Source organism: Pezoporus occidentalis, unplaced genomic scaffold, assembly GCF_034315485.1.
Source record: "Pezoporus occidentalis ecotype Australia unplaced genomic scaffold, CSIRO_AGI_Poc_V1 ctg498, whole genome shotgun sequence".
Classification (NCBI taxonomy): Eukaryota; Metazoa; Chordata; class Aves; order Psittaciformes; family Psittacidae; genus Pezoporus; species Pezoporus occidentalis.
Window position 1 is genome coordinate 11,811 of NW_026915833.1, and position 17,605 is coordinate 29,415.

The window sequence follows — 17,605 nt, forward strand, 5'->3', positions numbered from 1 at the left end:
CTCTCCGTAGCACCCATGGAGCCCTCCGTAGCACCCATGGAGCCCGCCACAGCACCCATGGAACCCTCCGTAGCACCCATGGAGCCCGCCACAGCACCCATGGAACCCTCCGTAGCACCCATGGAACCCTCCGTAGCACCCATGGAGCCCTCCATAGCACCCATGGAGCCCTCCATAGCACCCATGGAGCCCTCCATAGCGCCCATGGGACCCTTGGGCATGGGGAGACCCCCCCCTTTCACCCGGGGATACCGGAAGGTGCTGGAATTGGGGGGGGGGGGAACACCGGGAGCCCTGGGAGGCCCTCGGGGTCTGAAGAGGCCGCAGGCCCCGTCGCCATGGCAACGCCCGGGTGTCCCCGCCCGAGGGCCCCCGCGACGGACGCAACGCGCGCCCATTGGCCAGAAGTTAAAGAGCGCTTTCTGATTGGCCAGCAGGTTTTGCCCCGCCCAATCCTTTTTCACACCTGTCTCTCGCACTGCCTCTTCTCCCCAGCCAATCAAATCAGAGCTTTGGGGCCGAGCCTGCTTGTTATTGGTTGCGGGGCGCGTCCGCTCTTGGCTCTGACAGGAGTCCCAGCCAATGGCCGATGGGGTGAGAGGCGGGGCTCCGCAGCACCTGGTGGAGGGGCGGCACCCGGTTGGTCCAGCCCCTCGGGGAGGGGCGGGGCCGCACCTGGGCGGGGCGGGGCCGCACCTGGCGCGGGCGCGGCGGCGGCGGCGGCGATGGCGGCAGCGGCGGGGGGCGGCCCCGGGCCCTGGCTCCTGCTCCTCGGGGCGGCCGGTGAGTGCCGGGGGGGGGGACGGGGACCACGAGGTGACCGGACAATGGCCGCGGGCCTCCGGTACCGGGGGTATTGGGGGGGGTGGCCGGTACCGGTGGTTCGGGGGTATTTGGGGGGCGGTCTGGGGCCTGGTAACGGGGTCTGGTAACGGGGCCTGGTAACGGGGTCCTGTTGAGCCCTCCCGCCCCGGTGGAGCCCCGTTAGGGCGCGGGGGGCACGGCGGCACCGCCCCGTTGTTTACGGTTTGTGGTTGGGTTTATGGGCGATAAAGAACTTTGTCACCGGGAACCGCAGCGTGGGGCGGGGGGGGACGGGGGGACACCAGCACCGGGTGAAGACCCAAAGGAACCGGGCGAGGGCTGAGCCGGTGCCGCTCCCAGCGACACGCGAGGGTTCGGGGTAGCGGGGATTCGCTGTACCGGGGGGTTCGAGGTTATCGGGGGGTTCGTGCTACCGGAGGTTCGTGGTATCGGGGTAGCGGGGATTCGCTGTACTGGGGGGTTCGAGGTTATCGGGGGGTTCGTGCTACCGGAGGTTCGTGGTATCGGGGATTCGCAGTATCGGGGTATCGTGAGTAGCGGGGTGTTCGCGGTAGCGGGGGCTTCGTGGTATCGGGGGTACGGGGGGGGTTCGCGGTGCCGGGGGTATTGTGGGTACCGGGGGGGGTCGCGGTGCCGGGGGTATCGTGGGTACCGGGGGGTTCGCTGTACCGGGGGTTCGGGGTATCCGGAGTATCGGGGGTTCTCTGAACCGGGGGGGTTCGGGGTCCCACGGTACCGGGGAGTTCAGGTTCTTGGGGTACCGGGGGCTCTGCGGATCAGGGTCTTTGTGTACGGGGGGGTTCTCGGTACCGGGGGCATGGGGGAACCGAGTCCCTCGGTGGAGCCGGTAACGGAGGGTGTGGATCCGGCCGCACTTCCCGGCGCCGGAAACCCGGCTCAGGCAAACATCCCGGCCGGAGCCGGGGCTCTTCCTGGTGCCGCCGGTGGGGGGGGGTATCCCGGGGCCGCGGCTCCAAAGGCTGCGGTTTCGGGGTGCGGGGCCGTGGTCTCGGTGCCTTTCCCTGCCCCTTTGTGCGGGAGCGATCCCGGAGCCGCTCGGGATTAACCCGATGGCGGCCGCGGTGGAGCCGGCGGTGATCCCATGGCGTGGCCTCTGCCGGCTCCTTGTGCCCCGAATCCACCTGAATTCACCCCAAATCCTTCCCTGTGCCGCGCTTCCAGACTTTTCCATGCCGATGGCATTCCCTTGGTGTTGAGCAACGCTTTATGCTTGGAGCCCCCCAACACCCATTTCCGCCTTGTTTCACCCCAAAAATCCCTCTTCCCGCCCCGTTTCGGGGTGCCTTTGGGGAAGGGCAGGGGCCACGCGTGCCCAGGCGCGTTCCGTGTGCGTGGCCGAATGGCCCGAAACCGGGCAGGGCCGCGGCGCACCCGGAGCAGCCGGACGGGATTTTCCAGCTCCGGAGCCCGTGTCCCAGCGGGTGTTGGTGTCACCGGGCTCCGGTGACCGTCACCGCCGCCTCAGGGCTCTGCTGACCCCTTCCTGCTCCCTGGATCCCATTGGATCCCAGAGCCGGGTCCTTGTCCCTCCGCAGTGTCGCTGGTGGGAGCCCAGGTCACCTACGAGACCAAAGAAGTGCCTGAGAACGAGCGTGAGTGTCCCCGTCCCCGTTACCCCATCGCAGTGCCAGGGGTTCCTGCTCCGGTGGCACGGGTCGGCAGCACCGTTTCCCCCCCCCACACCCCAATCCCACCCCATAGCCGCCGAGATTCCCTGTGCCGCGTACGAGTTTGGTTTGAAGAACCCCCGCATCGAGTGGAAGTTCCAGAAGGGATCCTCGCTTGTGCTCTTCTACTACGGGGGGCAACTGACGGGTACGGCACACACACCCCCGCCCCCCCCTTTTCCCTGTGCCCATCCAGCCCCATTCCCAGCTCCATTCCCTCTCTTCCAGAGCCGTACAAGGACCGGGTCCGTTTTGCCCCCAACGCCATCTCCTTCCTCACGGTGACGCGGGCGGACACCGGGAAGTACATCTGCGAGGTGGTGGGGGACGGCAGCAAGATCGCCAAGTCCGAGGTGAACCTCATTGTCCAAGGTGTGCCCGTGCCCCCCCCCATCCCTGCTCGTCCCTGTCCCCGCCGTGGTGTGGGGCCGGTGCTGACCCAGCCCCATGGCTCCCCCAGTGCCGCCCTCCAAGCCCGTGGCCCACGTCCCCACCTCGGCCACCATCGGCAGCAGGATCGTGCTGCGCTGCACCGAGACGGACGGCTCGCCCCCCCCCACCTTCCGCTGGTACAAGGACGGGATGCTGCTCCCCACCGATCCCAAATCCAGCCCCAGCTTCCGCAATTCCTCCTACACCCTGGACACCGCCACGGGCGAGCTGGTGAATGAGGGGGTGGGCTCCGAGCGTGGGTATCCCATCCCTGGTTCCCTGTATCCTGCGCTCACATCCCGGCTCCCATCCAGGTCTTCCAGCCCCTCGGCAGCTCCGACAGCGGTGCCTACTCCTGCGAGGCCAGCAACAACGTAGGATCCGCGCAGAGATCCGATGCTATCCGTATGGAAGCCAGTAAGGACCAGCCCCAGGTTTAGGGGGGGGGCACCGTCGTTCCCTTGCAGTGTTAAAGATCCCGTTGGCGTTCCCAAGAGCCCGGTTTGATGACAGGGAAAGGGGAAAACTGCCCCTGGGGGCACCTAAAGCTGGATTCGGCTGCCGGATCTACCCAGATCCAGGTCGGATCCTGGCTCCGGGCTCTCTTCCCGGTTTTCCACACTGGGATTGGCCCCTCTCAGCCCTCCCCATCCCTCTTTGCCTTTGCCAGGTGAGGTCAACGTCGGCGGCATCGTGGCCGCTGTCGTGGTGCTGCTGATGGTGCTGGCGCTCGTGGCCTTCGGCGTCTGGTTTGCCTACAGACGGGGCTTCTTCAGCAGTGAGTCCTGGCCCCGTGCCCCCCCCATGATGTGTCCCCTCCCGTGATGTCCCCCCCGTGATGTGTCCCCCCATGATGTGTCCCCCCCATGTTGTGTCCCCCCATGTTGTGTCCCCCCATGATGTGTCCCCTCCGTGATGTGTCCCCCCTCCATGATGTGTCCCCTCCATGATGTCCCCCCCCGTGATGTGTACCCCCCCGTGATGTCTCCCCCATGATGAGTCCCCCCCACGATGTGTGTCCCCCACGATGTGTGTCCCCCCTATGATGTGTCCCCCTCCATGATGTGTCCCCCCGATGATGTGTCCCCCCGATGATGTGTCGTCCCCCGTGATGTGTCGTCCCCCGTGATGTGTCGTCCCCCGTGATGTCCCCCGCCATGATGTCCCCCGTGATGTGTCCCCCAATGATGTCCCCCCCGTGATGTGTCCCCCCATGATGTCCCCCGTGATGTCCCCCCCCACGATGTGTCCCCCCCACGATGTGTCCCCCCGTGATGTCCCCCCCCATGATGCCCCCCCCTAACTCCCTCTCTTTCTTCTATTCCAGAGAGAAAAGAGTAAGTGAAGCCGCTGCTGCCTCCTCCTCCTCCTCACTCTGGGCTTGGGAAGGTCCTCGGGAGGCACTGGGTGCTGGGGGGGGGGGGGGCATGGGGGCAGGGGGGGTCTGTTCCCTGCCCCATCGCCCCCTTCCCTTCTTTTCCTGCAGCGGCACCGGCAAGAAGGTGATTTACAGCCAACCCTCGCACCGCAGCCAGGTGAGGGGCAGCGCAGGGACAGCCCCAGCCCTCGTCCCTGTCCCCGTTCCCTATCCCCGCCATTCCCCGTCCCCATCCCCGGGGCTGGGGTTTAAGCCCAGCTGGGAACTTGGAGCCATGTGTTTCCCATCATTCCCTGTCCCCATCCCTGCCGTTCCCCATCCCTATCCCCACCATTCCCCATCCCTGTTGTTCCCTGGCTCCAACCCTGGCCTTCCTTGTCCGCAGTGTTCCCTGTCCCCATCCCTGCCATTCCCTATCCCCACCCTTGGGTATTCTCTCTCCCCATCCCCTTCATTCCCTCTCCTCAACCCCACAGTTCCCTGTCCCCAGCCCCAGCATTCCCTGACCCCACCATTCCCCAGCCCCAGCATTCCCTGACCCCACCATTCCCCAGCCGCAGCATTCCCTGTTCCCAGTACTCCCCATCCCCAGCGTTCTCCATCCCTGGTGTTCCCTTTCCCCATCCCCATCAACATCATTCCCTCTCCCCCATCCCCAGCATTCCCTGTCCCCATCCCTGCCATTGGCTATCCCTATCCTTGGTATTCTCTGTCCACATCCCCTTCATTCCCCATCCTCAACCCCACTGTTCCCTGTTCCCATCCCTGGTATTCCCTGACCCCAGCATTCCCTGTTCCCAGTATTCCCCATCTTCCCCATCCCTGGTGTTCCTATTCCCCGTCCCTGTCCTTCCCCATCCCCGTCCTTCCCCATCCCCGTCCTTCCCCATCCCCGTCCTTCCCCATCCATCCTTCCCCATCCCCATCCCTGGCGTTCCCCATCCAGCAAACCCAGCTGGACCAGTTGGGTGCCCCCCGTCCCCCAGCGCCATCGATGTCCCCCCCCATCCCCACAGGGAGAGTTCAAGCAGACGTCGTCCTTCCTGGTGTGACCCCCCCCCTGCTGTGGCCGACCCGGTGTCCCCAATGCCCCCCCCGGGACCGTGGCTCCGCCGGGATTTCACCGCTCCTCGGGATGCTGCAGCTTCACCCGGTGCCTTTGGGGCAGCCCCACATGGATTTGGGGGGGGGGGGGGTTGGTTTTACGTCCCCTCCCCTGTGGGGACATCACCGTGTCCCCTACTTGGGGACAAGGCTGGGGGGGGTGGGAATGTGCCCCCCAACCCACTGCTCCCAGTTACCCCCTTGGACTGGGGGGGGGGGGGCTGGAAATAAACCAAACCTGTGTCTTTAGACACAGCCTGTCCCTGGGGGGGGGCTCTGCCCCCTCTGCACTGCTTATGGGGGGGGGGGACATGGGACATGGGGACACACAGGCCCGGCCCCACCATCAACGCAGCCTTTATTTAGTAACCGCTTTGCCTTTGCCCCCCCAGTGGAGGCTGAGCCCCACCCCCCCGGGGGGGGCGGTTGGGACCCATTTTTTGGGGGGGGGGGGGGCCCTTCCTGCCCCCCCGGTTAGTGGCTCTCTCTATACACGTACATGGGGCCGGGGGGCCGCGCGTTAATAGCAGAGCTCTACGTTAGCAGCGGGGGGGGGACACGTGTCCGATTATCGGTGACACCCCCAGGTGTGACCCCCCCCCTCTCCATGTCCCCCAGGGCAGCATCTCCCTGCAGGGCCGTGTCCTGCAATGGGGCTGGGGGCTTGGGGGGGGGGGGGCAAGGGACAGGCTGGGATGGGGATGGGAACAGGAGCAGCCTGGGGGGGGAACAGGGGAAGGGCTGGGGGCACCCAGAGGGTTGGTGGCACCACAAGAGGTTGGTGGCACCAGAAGGGGTTGGTGGCATCTCCAGTGCTGGTGGCACCAGAAGAGCTTGGTGTCACCATAAGGGTTTGGTGGCATTTCCAGTGCTGGTGTCACCAGAAGAGCTTGGTGTCACCGTCAGGGCTTGGTGGCATCTCCAACGCTGCTGGCATCTATAGGGTTGGTGGCATCTCCAATGCTGGTGTCACCATAAGGGCTTAGTGGCATCTCTAGTGCTGATGTCACCAGAAGAGCTTGGTGTCACCGTAAGGGCTGAGTGGCATCTCCAATGCTGGTGTCACCATAAGGGCTTAGTGGCATCTCTAGTGCTGATGTCACCAGAAGAGCTTGGTGTCACCGTAAGGGCTTAGTGGCATCTCTAGTGCTGATGTCACCAGAAGAACTTGGTGTCACCGTAAGGGCTTGGTGGCATCTCCAGTGCTGGTGTCACCAGAAGAGCTTGGTGTCACCCTAAGGGCTTGGTGGCATGTCCAACGCTGCTGGCATCTCTAGGGTTGGTGACATCTCCAATGCTGGTGTCACCAGAAGAGCTTGGTGTCACCGTAAGGGCTTAGTGGCATCTCCAATGCTGGTGTCACCGTAAGGGCTTAGTGGCATCTCTAGTGCTGATGTCACCAGAAGAGCTTGGTGTCACCGTAAGGGCTTGGTGGCATCTCCAGTGCTGGTGTCACCAGAAGAGCTTGGTGTCACCCTAAGGGCTTGGTGGCATCTCCAACGCTGCTGGCATCTCTAGGGTTGGTGACATCTCCAATGCTGGTGTCACCAGAAGAGCTTGGTGTCACTATAAGGGCTTGGTGGCATCTCTAGTGCTGATGTCACCAGAAGAACTTGGTGTCACCGTAAGGGCTTGGTGGCATCTCCAGTGCTGGTGGCACCAGAAGAGCTTGGTGTCACCGTAAGGGCTTGGTGGCATCTCCAATGCTGGTGTCACCTCCAGGCCCCGGTGACGCCTCCAGGACCAGCGACCCCTCCAGGCACTGGTGGCACCTCTGGGTAATGCCAACACCTCCAGGCCCGGGGGACGCCTGCAGGAGGTGGTGGCATCTCCATGCCCGGTACCGGTACCCCCCCCCCCACCACCACCACCACCACCACGCCTGCCCCACGGCGCGGGCGCGCTTCAGACGTTGCTGATGCGCACGCTGAGCCCCGCTCCCTCGCGCTCCCGCTCGGCCGCTTCCCGCAAGGACTCCTCCAGCTTCACCTTCTCGGGGTCTCCGAAGCGGGGGGGCTGGCGGGGACCGCGCGGCGCCGGCACCTCCACCACGCGGTCGAAGAGGCTGAAATCGGCCACGTACTTGCCGCTGGCCGAGAGCGAGATGGCCGGCGTGAACTCGTAGCCCCAAAGGATCTCCTCGGGCAGGTAGGAGGTGCGGACCTGGCACGTGGCGCTGGTGGACTCCACGGTGCCGCTGAGGATCACCACCAGCTCGAAGTCGCCTTCGCCCGGGCGCAGGGCCACGTCCCGCAAGGGGCTGCCCTCGTCCAGCACGTGGTAGAAGGTGAGGGGCAGGATGAGGAAGGGGCTGTCCGAGGCCGTGTCCACCTGGAAGTCCACGTTGAGTTGGTTGAGGTGGACGCTCTCGCCTTCCTTGGTGAGGTGGGTCTGCAGGAGCTTGCCCGTCACTTGGCAGCCGATGAGGAGGCTCTTGCGCATGTTGGCCACGCGGATCATGAGGCAGGTCTTGCCGTCGTGCTGAGCCACCACGGCATTCTGGCTGAAGCGGATGGTCTCGGCGCGTTTCTTGGGCCGGGCGATCTTGGCCAGGAAGGTGCCGGTGATGAAGATCTCCATGATGGTGGTGAGGACGAGCTGGGTGATGAGCAGCACGATGGCCAACGGGCACTCCTCGCTGATGTACCGGAACCCGTAGCCGATGGTGGTCTGGGACTCGAGGGAGAAGAGGAAGGCGCCGGTGAGCGTGTGCACCTGCATCACGCACGGCGTGTGGTTGGCCGGCGGCTCGAACTCCAGCAGGTCCCCGTGGGCCACGGCCACCAGGTACCACACGACGCCGAAGGCGAACCAGGTGCCGGCGAAGGTGGCGGAGAAGAGGAGGAGCTTGTAGCGCCATTGCATGTCGATGAAGGTGGTCCACAGGTCCTTGAGGTACAGGAAGCGCTTGTCGGCGATGTGCTCCATGCGCACGTTGCTGCGGCCGTCCTTGGTCATGACGCGGCGCCGGCGCAGCCCCGCGCCCATGAGCGGGCGGCTCTCGGTCTGCGTGGTCTGGCTGTAGAACACCTTGGTGGAGGACGTCATCTGCAAGAGGGGACGGGAGGTGAGGAGGGAGCAGGGGATGGGTGGCGGAGGAGGGGGGGAGGAGGAGGGGTGAGACTGACGAGGGGGTAGAGGATGGATGGAGAAGAGGAATGGGTGAATGGATGGAAGGAATGGCTGGGAAGATGGATGGAGAAGAGGAATGGAGAAGCATGGGTGGAGGAGAAGGGTGGAGAAGACTGACACATGGAGGAGGTAGAGGATGGATGGAGAAGGATTGATAAGACTGATACATGGAGGAGGTAGAGGATGGATGGAGAAGAGGAATGGGTGAATGGATGGAAGGAATGGCTGGGAAGATGGATGGAGAATAGGGATGGAGAAGGATGGGTGGAGGAGAAGGGTGGGTAAGACTGACCCGGAGAAGGTAGAGGATGAATGGAGAAGGATTGATAAGACTGATACATGGAGGAGGTAGAGGATGGATGGAGAAGGATTGATAAGACTGACACATGGAGGAGGTAGAGGATGGATGGAGAAGGATTGATAAGACTGACACATGGAGGAGGTAGAGGATGGATGGAGAAGAGGAATGGGTGAATGGATGGAAGGAATGGCTGGGAAGATGGATGGAGAAGGATGGATAAGACTGACACATGGAGAAGGTAGAGGATGGATGGAGAAGAGGAATGGGTGAATGGATGGAAGGAATGGCTGGGAAGATGGATGGAGAAGGATGGATAAGACTGACATATGGAAAAGGTAGAGGATGGATGTAGGAGGATTGATAAGACTGATACATGGAGGTGGTAGAGGATGGATGAAGGAGAGGAATGGATGGAAGGAATGGATGGGAAGATGGATGGAGAATAGGGATGGAGAAGGATGGATAAGACTGACACATGAAGAAGGCAGAGGATGGCTGGAAGGAATGGCTGGGAAGATGGGTGGAGAATAGGGATGGCGAAGGATGGATAAGGCTGACACATGGAGAAGGCAGAGGATGGATGGAGAAGAGGAATGGGTGGGAAGATGGATGGAGAATACGGATGGAGAAGGATGGGTGGAGAACTTGACAGCTGGAGAAAATAGAGTAAGATAGAGAAGACGGATGGAGAAGGATGGATAGAGAAGAGGAATGGGTGGATGACGAAGATGGGTGGATGGATGGATGGATGGATGGATGGATGGATGGATGGATGGATGGAGAGAAGTAACAGCTGGGAAGAGGGGTGAAGAAGGATGGACGGATGAAGTAAATGAGGGACGGGTGGAAGCGGGATGGAAAAAGCGATGGAGCAGGATAGATGGACGGAGAAGACAGACGGAGACGATAGAGGATGGCTGGAGAAGAGGAATGGGTGGGTGGGGAGATGGAACGGCTGGAAAGATGGATGGGGTAAGACTTGACAGACGGAGAAGAGACAGGGGACGGCTGGATCCATCCCTGTGCGTGTCCCTGTCCACCCTCCATCCCCCGGAGCCCCCATCCCTCCGTGCCCCCCACATCCCTCCGTGCACCTGCCCATCCATCCGTGTGTGCATCCCGCTCCCGACTCCTCCCGTGTCCCGGCAGCTCCCCCTCATCCCGCCCCATCCCTTGGGGGGTCCGGGGCGCCCTGCCCGGCCGGGAGGAAGAGGAAGGGGGGGATGAATGGCGGTGACAAACGGCTGGTGGCGGCGCCAGGCGCGTTTCCGTCCCCGTTGTCCCCGGCCCGGCCGCGGGCACAGAAGGCGCCTTTCAGCCCCCGCCAGCCTTTGGCCTCGCACCGTTTCCGCCGCGGCACCGAGCCGGGGACACCGGGGACGTGGGGACACCGGGGAGGGAAGGGAAGGGGGGGCCGGGGCCGCCGTCCCGGTTGTGGCACATCCCGCTTGGCGCCAGGCCCTGCCCGGGGCACACCGGGGATGCGGTGCCCGCTCCCCACAGGCACCGTGAGCCCGGTGCCGCCCGGTCCCCAAAGCGCTGCCCATGCCGGGCAGTGACGGGCACCGGCACGTCCAGGGGGGGGGGCTCTGCACCCCCAAAGTCCTTCTGCTCCTCTGGGCTCCCTTTGACCTCTGCTGTGGGGCAAAATAGACACCCCCTATGGGGGCTCTGCACCCTCTTTGGGGTCCCTGCACCCTCTTTGAGGTCCCTGCATCCTGTATGGGGTCCCTGCACCCTCTTTGAGGTCCCTGCTTCCCACCTTAAGTCCTGCATCCTCTATGGGGTCCCTGCATCCCACCTCGGGTCCTGCATCCTCTATGGGGTCCCTGCATCCCACCTTGGGTCCTGCATCCTCTATGGGGTCCCTGCACCCTCTTTGAGGTCCGTGCATCCCACCTTAGGTCCTGCATCCTCTATGGGGTCCCTGCATCCCACTTTGGGTCCTGCATCCCCTTTGAAGTCCCTGTATCCCACCTTGGGTCCTGCACCCTCTTTGGGGTCCCTGCACCCTTTATGGGGTCCCTGCACCCTTTATGGGGTCCCTGCACCCTCTTTGAGGTCCCTGCATCCCACTTTGGGTCCTGCACCCTCTTTGGGGTCCCTGCACCGTCTTTGGAGTCCCTGCATCCCACTTTGGGTCCTGCATCCTCTATGGGGTCCCTGCACCCTCTTTGGGGTCCCTGCATCCCACTTCGGGTCCTGCATCCTCTATGGGGTCCCTGCATCCCACTTTGGGTCCTGCATCCTCTTTGAGGTCCCTGCATCCCACTTTGGGTCCTGCATCCTCTATGGGGTCCCTGCACCCTCTTTGAGGTCCCTGCATTCCAGTTTGGGTCCTGCATCCTCTACGAGGTCCCTGCATCCCACTTTGGGCCCTGCATCCCACCTTGGGTCCTGCATCCTCTTTGAGGTCCCTGCTTCCCACCTTGGGTCCTGCATCCTCTTTGAGGTCCCTGCATCCCACTTTGGGTCCTGCATCCTCTATGAGGTCCCTGCATTCCAGTTTGGGTCCTGCATCCTCTTTGAGGTCCCTGCATCCCACTTTGGGTCCTGCATCCTCTATGGGGTCCCTGCATCCCACCTCGGGTCCTGCATCCTCTATGGGGTCCCTGCATCCCACCTTGGGTCCTGCATCCTCTATGGGGTCCCTGCACCCTCTTTGAGGTCCGTGCATCCCACCTTAGGTCCTGCATCCTCTATGGGGTCCCTGCATCCCACTTTGGGTCCTGCATCCCCTTTGAAGTCCCTGTATCCCACCTTGGGTCCTGCACCCTCTTTGGGGTCCCTGCACCCTTTATGGGGTCCCTGCACCCTTTATGGGGTCCCTGCACCCTCTTTGAGGTCCCTGCATCCCACTTTGGGTCCTGCACCCTCTTTGGGGTCCCTGCACCGTCTTTGGAGTCCCTGCATCCCACTTTGGGTCCTGCATCCTCTATGGGGTCCCTGCACCCTCTTTGGGGTCCCTGCATCCCACTTCGGGTCCTGCACCCTCTTTGGGGTCCCTGCACCCTCTTTGGGGTCCCTGCACCCCACTTTGGGTCCTGCACCCTCTATGTGGTCCCTGCACCCTCTTTGAGCTCCCTCCATCCCACCTTGGAGCTTTTCCACCCCCCAGCCTCCACCTTTGGGGTTTCTTCACCCCCACCCCCCCCATTGTCCCCCTCAGCCCTCCCTGTGCCCCCCACAACCCCCCTGTCGGGGTCACCGCACCCCCGCTGCCCCCGGCCCGGCTCCCGTGCTGGACACGGGCTGTGACAAGCTGCAGCTTGTTCCCGGCGCGGGGACGGTGCCCGCGGGCACGGCCACAACCGGCCCCGGTCACCGGTGACCGCTCTCTGGTTACCCATTAACCAAGGGGCCCTGCCTCGGTGTCCCCCCCCCCCCGGTGACACCAGAGCGGACGTTGGGGGGCCCAGCCCCACTTGGGGGGTCCAATGCGGGCCTTGGGGACACGTCCCCGTTCCTCCATCCCCCCCCCCCCCTTTGCCGCGTCCCATTGGCACCAGCACCATGGGCACCGTGCCCGTGCCTGCGCGGTGCCAACCGCATCGGCTCCCAGCCAGCCCCGGCCCCATGGCAAAGTGGGGCGCTGAGCACTGGTGGCACTGGGGAGAGTGGGGATGGGAGCCCCATAGACACAACATTGGGGGGGGGGGTGGGGGTCCCGCTGTGGGGCAGGTCCCGTTGTGTGTGTGTGGGGGGGGGGGGGGATGTGGGGCGGCAGCGCATGGGGGGGGATGGGGACGGGGACAGTGGGGCCATTGTGTGCCCTGGCCAAGAGGCCTCAATGGAGCTGGCGGGGCACAAAGGAGCTTTGAGGAGGCTCCTGGTTAACATGCAGGGCCCGCGCCCCCCACTGCCACCCCCCCCCCCCCCCCCGGCACCCTCCTCATCCTCACCGCTATGGGGCTGCAGACGGGACCCCCTGGACACGCTATGGGGGGCAGCACCCACAGCCCTGGCCATGGGGGCGATGGGACCCGTTCCCGTTTGTGTCTGTCGTGTCCCCCCGTCCCCCCCCCCAAAGCATCGGGTGACCCCAAAGCGATGATTTGGGGGTGCCCATCACTGGGGCAGGACACGGACGACGTCTCCCCAGGGGTCTCCCGTGGGACCCCGCGGCGCCAGCGCTGCGATGGGGCCGATAAGGGTGGGGGGGGCCCCACAGCTCAGCCCTCGTAGCCATCGGAGAAGCTGCTCCTGGCAGCAGCACCGGTGACCGCGGCCCCATTGAGCACCGGCCCCGCTAAACCAGAGCTGGGTTAAACCACGGCCCCGTTGAACCGCAGCCTGGGTAACCCATAGCAGGGGTAACCCACACTGGGGTAACCCACATCAGGATAACCCACACTGAGTTAAACCCACACTGGGATAAACACACATTGGGATAACCCACACTGGGATAAACCCACATCAGGATATCCCACACTAGGTTAAACCCACACTGGGATAAACACACATTGGGATAACCCACATCAGGATAACCCACATTGGGATAATCCACACTGGGATAAACCCATATGAGGATAATCCACACTAGGTTAAACCCACACTGGGATAAACCCACATTGGGATAACCCACACTGGGATAAACCCACATCAGGATAACCCACACTGGGATAAAACCACATCAGGATAACCCACACTAGGTTAAACCCACACTGAGTTAAACCCACACTGGGATAAACCCACATCGGGATAACCCACATCGGGATAACCCACATCAGGATAACCCACATTGGGATAATCCACACTGGGATAACCCACACTGGGATAAACCCACATCAGGATAAACCACACTGGGATAAACCCACATCAGGATAACCCACACTGGGATAACCCACATTGGGATAACCCACACTGGGATAAACCCACATTGAGATAACCCACATTGGGATAAACCCACATCAGGATAACCCACGCTGGGATAACCCACATTGGGATAACCCACATCAGGATTACCCACACTAGGTTAAACCCACACTGGGATAACCCACATTGGGATAACCCACACTGGGATAACCCACATTGGGATAACCCACATCAGGATTACCCACACTAGGTTAAACCCACACTGGGATAACCCACATTGGGATAACCCACATCAGGATTACCCACACTAGGTTAAACCCACATCAGGATTACCCACACTGGGTTAAACCCACACTGGGATAAATCCACACTGGGATAACCCACACTGGGATAACCCACACTGGAATAAACCCACAGTGGGACAACCCATATCTAGGATAACCCGTGTCTGGGGTAACCTATATCTGGGATAGCGCAAACCAGGATAACCCACACCAGGGATGCCCCATAACCTGGGTAACCTATAGCTCGGATAACCCACACTGGGATAACCCACATCCAGGATAACCCACACCAGGGATCCCCCATAACCTGGGTAACCTATGGCTGGGATAACCCAAACCAGGATAACCCACACCCGGACAACCACATCCAGGATAACCCACATAGGGGTAATGTGGGTAACCCACATCCAGGATAACCCACACCAGGGATACCCCATAACCTGGGTAACCTATAGCTGGGATAACCCAAACCAGGATAACCCACACCCGGACAACCACATCCAGGATAACCCACATAGAGGTAACGTGGGTAACCCACATCCAGGATAACCCACATAGGGGTAACGTGGGTAACCCACATCCCATCCCATGGGACCCTCCAGCCCAAAGGGGGATGAACACCACCCCCCCCCCAGCACCAGGGTCCCTCCCCGGGGCCTCAGGCCTCACGCTGGAATGTGGGGACATCCCAAGGGCTGGGTGGCCCCTGCAGGGTTGGGTGGGCACGGCCAGAGGGGGCTGTGACCCCCATCTGCAGGGATATGGGATAGGGAGATATGGGGATACGGGATAGGGAGATATGGGGATACGGGACATGGGGATACGGAGGTACAGGACATGGGGATATGGGACATGGGGATACGGAGGTACAGGACATGGGGATATGGGACATGGGGATACGGAGGTACAGGACATGGGGATATGGGACATGGGGATACGGGACATGGGGATACAGAGGTACAGGACATGGAGATATGGGACATGGGGTACAGGACATGGGGATACGGAGGTAGGTGACACACAGACACAGGGACATGGGGATACGGGGACATGGGGATATGGGGACATGGGGATATGGAGGTACAGGACATGGGGATATGGGACATGGGATACAGGACATGGGGATACGGAGGTAGGTGACGCACAGACACAGGGACATGGGGATACGGGACATGGGGACATGGGGATACAGGGCATGGGGATATGGGGGTATGAGACATGGGGATATGGGGACATAGGGATATAGGACATGGGGATATGGGGACATGGGGATACGGGGGTATGGGGATACAAGGCACGGGGATATGGGGGTATGGGACATGGGGATATGGGGACATGGGGATACGGGGACATGGGGATACAGGATATAGGACATGGGGATATGGGGGTATGGGGATACAAGGCACGGGGATATGGGACATGGGGATACGGGGACATGGGGATATGGGGGTATGGGGATACAAGGCATGGGGATATGGGGGTATGAGACATGGGGATATGGGGACATAGGGATGCAGGACATGAGAACATGGGGATATGGGACATGGGGATACGGAGATACACGACACACAGACACAGGGCCATAAGGACATGGGGATACAGGGCACGGTGCTATGGGGATACAGGCCTTGGGGATGTGCAGAATGGGGATACGGGGATACAGGGCCAGGGGATAGAGAGGGGCTGAGGGGCTGTGGGGCCGCGGGGCTGTGGGGCAGCGGCATTGGGGGTGCGTACGGGGTAAGGCCCATGGGACGCGGAGGGGCTGGGACCCTGGGATGTGGGGTCGGCGACGCAGCCCCTATAGGGACCATGGGCTGCAGGGTGACGGGGCCAGGGGTGATGGGACCGGGACCAGCGGGTCGGGGATGCCCTGGGGGGGGGGACCCCCAAACCCCCCCCACCCCAAACCCCCCCTTCCCCCTTTACCTTGCTCGGGGACGGCCCCAGGCTCCGGGGTCCGGCCGCGCTCAGCCGCCGCCTCCCCCCATGGGTTTTATGGCTCGGCGGGGCCGGCGGCGGGACGGGGCCCCCCCGGGCGGGCACCGGCGGCGGGGGGGGTCGGGGAGGAGCTGCCGGGGGCGGGCCGGGGGTTAATGGGGTGGAAAGGAGCCGGTCACGTTACCGGAGGGGAAACGGGGGGGGGGGAGCCGCCCGCACCCACCGGCACCGGCAGCACCGGGGGGGGGGGGGGTCGGTCCGTGGGTCCGTGGCCCCACACAAGGCCCCCGCTGTTCCCGGGCCGGTCACAAAGCGCCTTTGTGAGCCCCGGGGGGGGGGGGGGGGGGAACGGGATGGGACATGGAGGGGGCTGGGGCTGAGCACCTATGGGGGGTGGCTGCTGAGCACGGAGCTGTGGGGAGTGATGGGGGTCAGGGCAGGTGATGGGGGGGTCAGTGGCGGTGATGGGGGTCAGGAGCGGTGTTGGGGGGGTCAGGGCAGGTGATGGGGGGGGTCAGGGACAGGGATTGGGGGGATCAGTGGCGGTGATGGGGGTCAGGGCAGGTGATGGGGGGGGGGTCAGGATGGGGGATGGGGGGTCAGGGGCAATGATGGGGCTCAGGGCCGGTGATTGGGGGCAGTCAGGACCAGTGTTGGGGGGGTCAGTGCCAGTGATGGGGGGGATCAGCTCTGGTGATGAGGGGGTCAGGGCCAATGATGGGGGTCAGGGTCGGTGTTGGGGGTCAGGGCTGGTGTTGAGGGGTCAGGGCTGGTGATGGGGGGGTCAGGGCCAATGATGAGGGTCAGGGTCGGTGTTGGGGGTCAGGGCCAGTGTTGGGGGTCAGGAGCGGTGTTGGGGGTCAGGAGCAGTGTTGGGGATCAGGGCCGGTGTTGGGGGTCAGGAGCGGTGTTGGGGGTCAGGGCTGGTGTTGGGGGTCAGGAGCGGTGTTGGGGGTCAGAGCCGGTGTTGGGGGTCAGGGCCGGTGATGGGGGTCAGGACCGGTGTTGGGGGTCAGGAGCGGTGTTGGGGGTCAGGAGCTGGTGTTGGGGGTCAGGAGCTGGTGTTGGGGGTCAGGAGCGGTGTTGGGGGTCAGGGCCGGTGTTGGGGTTCAGGGGTGGTAATGGGGGTCAGGACCGGTGATGGGGGGGTCAGGAGCCGTGTTGGGGGTCAGGAGCGGTGATGGGGGTCAGGGCCGGTGTTGGGGGTCAGGGCCGGTGATGGGGGTCAGGGTCGCTGTTGGGGGGGTCAGGGCTGGTGTTGGGGGTCAGGGCCGGTGATGGGGGTCAGGAGCCGTGTTGGGGGTCAGGAGCGGTGATGGGGGTCAGGCTCGGTGTTGGGGGTCAGGGCCGGTGTTGGGGGTCAGGAGCGGTGTTGGGGGTCAGGAGCGGTGATGGGGGTCAGGGCCGGTGATGGGGGTCAGGGTCGCTGTTGGGGGGGTCAGGGCCGGTGATGGGGGTCAGGGTCGCTGTTGGGGGGGTCAGGGCCGGTGATGGGGGTCAGGGCCGGTGATGGGGGTCAGGAGCGGTGATGGGGGTCAGGGCCGGTGTGGGTCCCGCTGTCCCACTGGGGTGAACTCACCCCGGGGGGGGGGGGGGGGCGGGGCGGCGGGGGGGGGCGGGGCGGCCGCGGGGCGGTATTTTTATCCGCGCGCTCCCGGTTCCCCGGCAACGGCGGCGGGGGGGGGGGGGGAGGGGGGGTGGGGGC

General features: G+C 63.4%; 2 protein-coding genes across 2 annotated transcripts; one reads left to right on the forward strand and one right to left on the reverse strand.

Annotated features, from left to right (window-relative positions):
* The first annotated feature begins 672 nt into the window (after nt 1-672).
* Nucleotides 673-5,529, forward strand: F11R (F11 receptor). Its single transcript, XM_062636789.1, has 10 exons — nt 673-783; nt 2,382-2,438; nt 2,548-2,661; nt 2,742-2,885; nt 2,974-3,176; nt 3,260-3,362; nt 3,616-3,720; nt 4,273-4,282; nt 4,432-4,480; nt 5,340-5,529. The coding sequence occupies exons 1-10, from the start codon at nt 726-728 to the stop codon at nt 5,373-5,375; spliced, it is 879 nt and encodes a 292-aa protein (XP_062492773.1). The 5' UTR covers nt 673-725; the 3' UTR covers nt 5,376-5,529.
* Nucleotides 5,530-7,332: 1,803 nt separating this feature from the next.
* On the reverse strand, nt 7,333-16,039 carry KCNJ10 (potassium inwardly rectifying channel subfamily J member 10). Its single transcript, XM_062636790.1, has 2 exons — nt 15,889-16,039; nt 7,333-8,475 (listed from the first exon to the last, which is right to left on the reverse strand). The coding sequence occupies exon 2, from the start codon at nt 8,473-8,475 to the stop codon at nt 7,333-7,335; it is 1,143 nt and encodes a 380-aa protein (XP_062492774.1). The 5' UTR covers nt 15,889-16,039.
* Between the last annotated feature and the right edge of the window lie 1,566 nt (nt 16,040-17,605).

Coding starts and splice junctions, on each gene's coding strand:
- F11R (XM_062636789.1), top strand. CDS start 726: ATGGCGGCAGCGGCGGGGGGCGGCCCCGGGCCCTGGCTCCTGCTCCTC. Junction 3,177..3,259: donor ACACCGCCACGGGCGAGCTG/GTGAATGAGGGG, acceptor GCTCCCATCCAG/GTCTTCCAGCCCCTCGGCAG. Junction 3,363..3,615: donor TGCTATCCGTATGGAAGCCA/GTAAGGACCAGC, acceptor TGCCTTTGCCAG/GTGAGGTCAACGTCGGCGGC.
- KCNJ10 (XM_062636790.1), bottom strand. CDS start 8,475: ATGACGTCCTCCACCAAGGTGTTCTACAGCCAGACCACGCAGACCGAG.